Source organism: Xyrauchen texanus, unplaced genomic scaffold, assembly GCF_025860055.1.
Source record: "Xyrauchen texanus isolate HMW12.3.18 unplaced genomic scaffold, RBS_HiC_50CHRs HiC_scaffold_879, whole genome shotgun sequence".
Lineage (NCBI taxonomy): Eukaryota > Metazoa > Chordata > Actinopteri > Cypriniformes > Catostomidae > Xyrauchen > Xyrauchen texanus.
In genome coordinates, this window is record NW_026266884.1 from 7,266 (window position 1) to 15,342 (window position 8,077).

The 8,077-nt window shown below is 35.2% G+C and overlaps 1 protein-coding gene across 1 annotated transcript; it reads right to left on the bottom strand.

Annotated features, from left to right (window-relative positions):
• Positions 1-1,959: 1,959 nt before the first annotated feature.
• On the bottom strand, positions 1,960-4,782 carry LOC127642829 (ladderlectin-like). Its single transcript, XM_052125292.1, has 6 exons — positions 4,749-4,782; positions 4,551-4,618; positions 4,292-4,377; positions 2,600-2,722; positions 2,357-2,471; positions 1,960-2,173 (listed from the first exon to the last, which is right to left on the bottom strand). Exons 2-6 carry the CDS (start codon positions 4,609-4,611, stop codon positions 2,106-2,108), a joined length of 453 nt encoding a protein of 150 aa, XP_051981252.1. The 5' UTR covers positions 4,612-4,618; positions 4,749-4,782; the 3' UTR covers positions 1,960-2,105.
• Between the last annotated feature and the right edge of the window lie 3,295 nt (positions 4,783-8,077).

Genomic DNA, 8,077 nt, shown 5'->3' on the forward strand with positions numbered 1-8,077 from the left:
ATCTTTGACAAACATAAGTGCTGAATAATTTAATAATGCATTTAAGAGTTTAGTGTTACATTCTCACCGTGTCCCTTGATTTATTGTCCACTCTGATTTTTCATGATACAATGACCTTTAATTGAAGATATATCTTATGAAATGATATACACACACACACACACACACACACACACACACACACACACACACACACACACACACACACACAGCTGTTTGAAGTGTGTAACTCTTTTGTTTTATTTATATTTTCCTTTCTTTTGTGGTGTGTCATATGTGGTCAAGTATGTCCACCCTGTTAAGGGAAGATATAAGGGACATTAATTAGTGTGTGTGAGTGTTTAAGTGTGTGTGTGTGTTGTTTGTGTGTTGTTTAGCGTGTGTGTTTGTGTGTGTGTGTGTGCCTTAAACATGTTTGTATATGAGTTTCAAATTGTTATTATAATGTTTTGTGACAATTTGGCTGTTTATTTTATTAAACAAATGTTTTGTGTGCTTAAAAAACTGTTGAAGTTGCTGTTTATGTGACTTTAAATGACAAGCGCATCCTAATGTCGATAGAAATGGCTGCCTCTATTGGACGAGGATATATCGCTGATGTATTGACTGTGCGTATGAACTGTTATTGTCTGTTTTATTAAATAAAGATGTTTTGTGACAGCCTCTCACTTCAAGGGTTTCCATTGGAACAGTTTGCATTTTGTAAAAATTAGACAAAATTCGAATAAGGAAAATATAAATCCTTGCCCGTTTCCATCCAGTATATCTAACCATCACGTTATCTTGAGGGAGCCCGCCTTGTCACGATGGAGCAGCTGAATTACTTTATTTGCAGGATTGGAACAATTATACCGTGTTTTATAAAATTCTGACAGGAGACGCCACGTAATAAGAGTAATATCTGATATAAAGAGGGCTGAAATGAACTGCTATGCCCACGCTCCACCAGCCTGCGCATATCTGGGAGCACCCGCACTCAAAACTGTTCTGGTATATTGTGAGGACCCACTTTGGGTTAAACATTTCCCAACGTCAAGGGCTTTGTTCAAAGAATTGTGTGCCTAGGTTGGACCTGTTGTTAGGCCAGTCACATCAAGCTCTCCCACACTCATAACATGCGCACCAATGGTCAAAACATGTAGTCGTTTATCAAATAAACTATTTTCATCACCTTAATGCATAGTTTAACTTGTGTGAAACTCTAGAAAATCCACCTCTCTGCCTAGCGCATTACATTTATAGTGAATTTTAGAGTTTATTGGCATATCAAGCATTTCCATTCAGGATTTTTTAGGCTATTCACAATTACATTTTTGTAAGTTTTTTTTTTTTTTATAAAATAGTTGGATGGAAACCCAACTAGTATTTTAAAAAATTATAATAAAAGCAAGCAGAGAACAATTTCTGAACTTAATTTGTGCACAGAAACCCTACATACTTTAGGAACTGCAAGACGTAGACATGTCTCACAGGCTTGGCAATAATCAGGTCAAAGGCGTGTCGCAGGGTTTCGTCTTGGTGACTGCTCTAGCAGGAAATACCCTGCCTACCTCTCAGAATGTGCTACCAACACGCACTGCGCATGCTTTAAACACTATAAACCTATAATTTGTATTTTTTATAATGAATTTTCATAGTATAATACTGAAAGTCTGGGTAAAACAAGACTAAACAGTCAAATCTGTACATAAAAGTAATTGAAAAGTACCAAAAAAGTAAGGATGACGGCCTGGTAAAAAGTTTATAATTCAGTTTTAACAAGACCTTCATATAAAAACAGATTTTTAATAATAAAAAAATTATTTAATATATATATATTTTTTTAAATCAACACTTGGGTCATGAAATTGCCTGAAGTTGAAGAAACTCATATATATATATATATATATACAGTATATTTACATGTTTTATGTAACTTTGAGTTAAACTCCACACGGCACAAGATTAGTTTTTCAATGCTTTTAATGATTTAAGAGTCTTTCAGAGATTTCTTTTTATATACTGAAAGATATACAGTCTCAAATTAAAGTTACAGAATTATTCTTATTATTCTTATTTTTGCAGATACAGTCATAATATTGAAATGTATGAAGTAACAAATGATCTCAAAGACTTTGAGCACAAAGAAAGCCCATTAAAGTTGAACACTGCTCATCGTTCCAACGGCGTTCACCTGAATGGACATTAAATACACTTTAATAGTTGTGTCTGAATTAAAATAGGGCATGCCAAATTACAAGTCACAGTACAAAACAGTACAACAAGTTTTTATTTATATTACAGTTGAATGTGAAACTACCACACCAGGACTATAAATAAATATTGAAAGATTCAAGAAACCAGATTCCTTTCTTACTGGTCCAGTTGATCTCCAAGCAGTTCTCAGGAACATTGTTGGAATTGTTCGGTTCTTTAGGGGACCAGTAGGTGAAGTCAAATACAGACCCATCAGTCCACATCCATTGACCATCCTAATGAGTGAAAACAGGAAAACTGCTTTTCTCCATCCAGTCATTGCATTATTGTTATGCGCATGCATTTATGTCCCTTCACAATGTGACTTCTGTTTCATCTTCATTTTAAAAGTAGAATGACTTACTACTTCACCATCATGACCGCCAATCCAAGCACGTGAGGATACAGGAACTAGACTCAGTAGAAAATCATTGTCCAGTTTGCTCTGCACAGATGCCAGATTTCCATCAATGGTTTGACAGTTTTTCTGAAAGATACACAAAAGTATTAGTGACATTGCGTATTAGTATTTTTGATGTTTTGTTTTTTTTAAATTCCTAAACAATTCCTAATAAGCATTTTTTTTTTAGGGTCGGTCAATATTTTCCTCATTATTAGTTTCCTGCATTATTTATTTTCTAGCCTGATCCAATGAAAATGTCTTAACTGTGGGAACATTTGTGCAAAAAGACATTAAGTGTTCGTTACACGTTTCACGGCAGTTTCGTGGTGAAATGGCCACAATTAAATTGTCTCCCTAACATATGAGTTTTTTAAAGGGGTCATGACATGAGAAACCAAATTTGCCTTGATCTTTTGGTATATAAGAGGTCTTTGTATCATTAAAACGTCCTGCAAGTTTAATATTTTAAGACGTCCTCCCCATTCTAAACGAATCATTTATTTAATCAAGCTCAAAATACAGCTCGTTCTGGATTCATAGTTAGAAGTGACGTGTCGGTTAGAAGTGACGTACCAGCGTTTGCATATGACCGCCTCCAGCACAACATAACTACGCTATAAGCGCAAGACAACTACGCTCATTTCGTATCGCCGTGCGCCTCACAAGTGTTCAGTCGATGGACAGCGAGCTCTGACAGAGACTACTTGTGCACAGGAAAATTACGATGCCACACAGATGTGCTGTTCCTGGCTGTGGTCAAACAAAACCTCTGAATAAGCTGCCGAAAGATCCAGGCGTCAGGGAAAAATGGATGCAGTTTATTTTTTGCGGATCGACCCAGTCACGGCAGTGTTAACTTAAGCGTTTGTTCTGTACATTTTAAGGATGACTGTTTTGAGAACAAATCTCAATATGATGCTGGCTTTGCCAGAAAACTGTTGCTCAAAGATAAGTCCGTGCCGACTATTCTGGGAACAACGACGACGCAAACTGTAAGTAATCTATTTTAAACTTTAAACTACTTTTTAAAGCGCAATTTCATTCATTATGAATAATCACAGTGTTTTTACTTAGTTTACTTGCATATTGTTCTGGCTGGGGGCGTCAATAATTGATACATAGGCACTGACGTTAGCCAATCATAACAGTGGGCGTTAACACTGAAGTCTTAAATGGAAAACGCCCCCAAAACAGACTGTTTGAATCAGAGGATGAGAAACAGGGTGGGAAAAGGTCATAAATCACTAGATTTTAAAAGTTTTTCTTAAAAAAAAATATATTAATACTATAATTGCACCTAAGGGAACATAATAATACAATAAAAAAAACCATGTCATGACCCCTTTAAGGTTAATTCCTACCACCCTTCCTTAAAACTAAACCTAACCGATGGCATCATCAAAAGCAACAGTGAGATGAAAGCACAATTTCTGAAGCAACCACGTCATTCTATAGTGCTTCTATGCAGGGACGAATTACCGACCAGGCCAGTGGGGCCAGTTCCCAGGGGCCCTTGACTGCCATGGGGTCCTTGAATGCCCGTGGATACCCTGGGCTTTAAGGCTGTGCAATCTAGTTTGTTAGCTTGAAAACCCTTTTGGGCATGAACAATGAACACTCCACCCCCCCACACTCAACAACGTTTAACATTACCTCTGCTGTTGGCCAGTTAACCTGCTGAGGGAAGTATTTGTAGCATTGTACTCCAAAAGGTTTCCATCCAAATGGGCACTTTTTAGCTGCACGGTACACAAACTTTAGTGTCTTACAATATTCACAGCCAACAATATTTTATTGATCAATATTGTAAGTTATTACAGTTATCCATATCCATTACTAAACAACTCAAATTTGTGATTGTTCATTCCATCTTGAATGATAATGTGTTTTTGCAATGGAACATAAATGTTACCTGCTGCACTCTGCAGGGAGAATAAACAGAAAAGAAGCAGAAGATTTCTCAGCATTGCCATGATAAACCTGGAAATGAATAAGCAGCAAAGGTGATATGTCTGCACTCATGCTGTATACTGCACACACAGTGAATGTTAAAGATAATGTTAAAGTTACTTGAGTAAAGGTTGAGTAAAGTGCTGCATTAAAAACTTACCAGGTTTTTCAGATAGTTGCCTTTAGCTTCAGTGTCAGTTGTGTGACGCTTCATGAAGAACCCCACTTTTATAATTGAAATGACACTGAGTGAACAAACATCATGGGATGAAATTGTATTTGATTGTCTGAAGATAAGATCTATGTATTTGAGTACCATTCACCTTTATGTGTCCTGTCAATAACATGAATATGAGATGTTATCAAGTAAAACAATAAAACACCTTTATTTGCACTATTATCATGGAGCTTTGGAGATTCTCAGGAAGAGCGATCACAGTCAAACATCTGTAAAAACATCTTGTGATATGTGTCTAAAACTTTCAATCAAACTTTTGTAAATTCAAGTCAAGTACAAAGAGTGCTGTTGTGGGTGGGTTGTAACACCACCTGAAAACATTTGACATTTATGCATGAATTAATTGTGGTAATCAGATTGTACTTCTTCATAATAATGATATTATGCCACACCCTTGGAAAGATTTTCATTGAAAATGGTGAACGTAAAGGAAACATTCTAATAATAAAAATAATAAAAAGGTTCAAATTTACATTTTATTTATTTATTGAATGTCAAAGTACATTTTTTACATAATCAATCAATTCTCCAACATTATTTTAACACTGAGGAAAAGAGAAGACATTAAATTAACATATGATCACATGAGTTTGCCGATTAATAGTAAAACAAGTGCACATTTAAGATTTACATATCCTCATTAGAGAGTTTATCATTTTAATATTTACATGTATACCTTTCATTAAATAAATATGCAGTATACCGGAGATCCTGTTGCACTTTCAACAAAGAAATGATCAATTAAATGATCAAAGAAATTCCTTATTTACCCTTTCCAGATAATTGTTAGACAGACTTCCATTTTAAACCGATTACAATTTTGATATGCTTAGTACAAATGTTTAAAGTCTTAAATGTATGTAATTCTCAGCTCAAATATAATATGCTTTGCATTACAGCATAGTAAAATGTGTTCTTTCTTGTACTTTCAAATACTTCAATGACTTCATTTTCAACTATTGCACTGTTTCCACATGTCCCCCAGAACATCTTTGACAAACATAAGTGCTGAATAATTTAATAATGCATTTAAGAGTTTAGTGTTACATTCTCACCGTGTCCCTTGATTTATTGTCCACTCTGATTTTTCATGATACAATGACCTTTAATTGAAGATATATCTTATGAAATGATATCACACACACACACACACACACACACACACACACACACACACACACACACACACACACACACACACACACACACACACAGCTGTTTGAAGTGTGTAACTCTTTTGTTTTATTTATATTTTCCTTTCTTTTGTGGTGTGTCATATGTGGTCAAGTATGTCCACCCTGTTAAGGGAAGATATAAGGGACATTAATTAGTGTGTGTGAGTGTTTAAGTGTGTGTGTGTGTTGTTTGTGTGTTGTTTGCGTGTGTGTTTGTGTGTGTGTGTGCCTTAAACATGTTTGTATATGAGTTTCAAATTGTTATTATAATGTTTTGTGACAATTTGGCTGTTTATTTTATTAAACAAATGTTTTGTGTGCTTAAAAAAACTGTTGAAGTTGCTGTTTATGTGACTTTAAATGACAAGCGCATCCTAATGTCGATAGAAATGGCTGCCTCTATTGGACGAGGATATATCGCTGATGTATTGACTGTGCATATGAACTGTTATTGTCTGTTTTATTAAATAAAGATGTTTTGTGACAGCCTCTCACTTCAAGGGTTTCCATTGGAACAGTTTGCATTTTGTAAAAATTAGACAAAATTCGAATAAGGAAAATATAAATCCTTGCCCGTTTCCATCCAGTATATCTAACCATCACGTTATCTTGAGGGAGCCCGCCTTGTCACGATGGAGCAGCTGAATTACTTTATTTGCAGGATTGGAACAATTATACCGTGTTTTATAAAATTCTGACAGGAGACGCCACGTAATAAGTGTAATATCTGATATAAAGAGGGCTGAAATGAACTGCTATGCCCACGCTCCACCAGCCTGCGCATATCTGGGAGCACCCGCACTCAAAACTCTTCTGGTATATTGTGAGGACCCACTTTGGGTTAAACATTTCCCAACGTCAAGGGCTTTGTTCAAAGAATTGTGTGCCTAGTTTGGACCTGTTGTTAGGCCAGTCACATCAAGCTCTCCCACACTCATAACATGCGCACTCAATGGTCAAAACATGTAGTCGTTTAGCAAATAAACTATTTTCATCACCTTAATGCATAGTTTAACTTGTGTGAAACTCTAGAAAATCCACCTCTCAGCCTAGCGCATTACATTTATAGTGAATTTTAGAGTTTATTGGCATATCAAGCATTTCCATTCAGGATTTTTTAGGCTATTCACAATTAAATTTTTGTAAGTTTTTTTTTTATATAAAATAGTTGGATGGAAACCCAACTAGTATTTTAAAAATTATAATAAAAGCAAGCAGAGAACAATTTCTGAAATTAATTTGTGCACAGAAACCCTACATACTTTAGGAACTGCAAGACGTAGACATGTCTCACAGGCTTGGCAATAATCAGGTCAAAGGCGTGTCGCAGGGTTTCGTCTTGGTGACTGCTCTAGCGGGAAATCCCCTGCCTACCTCTCAGAATGTGCTACCAACAGGCACTGCGCATGCTTTAAACACTATAAACCTATAATTTGTATTTTTTATAATAAATTGTCATAGTATAATACTGAAAGTCTGGGTAAAACAAGACTAAACAGTCAAATCTGTACATAAAAGTAATTGAAAAGTACCAAAAAAGAAATGATGACGGCCTGGTAAAAAGTTTATAATTCAGTTTTAACAAGACCTTCATATAAAAACAGATTTTTAATAAAAAAAAAATTATTTAATATATATATATTTTTTTAAATCAACACTTGGGTCATGAAATTGCCTGAAGTTGAAGAAACTCATATATATATATATATATATATATATACAGTATATTTACATGTTTTATGTAACTTTGAGTTAAACTCCACACGGCACAAGATTAGTTTTTCAATGCTTTTAATGATTTAAGAGTCTTTCAGAGATTTCTTTTTATATACTGAAAGATATACAGTCTCAAATTAAAGTTACAGAATTAGGGCCCAAGCACAAAGTGCGTAGGACCCTATTGTTTTCGTTAGGATTATTATTATTATTATTATTATTATTAGGGCCCAAGCACAAAGTGCGTAGGACCCTATTGTTTTCGTTAGGATTATTAGGGCCCAAGCACAAAGTGCGTAGGACCCTATTGTTTTCGTTAGGATTATTATTATTATTATTATTAGGGCCCAAGCCTTGAAA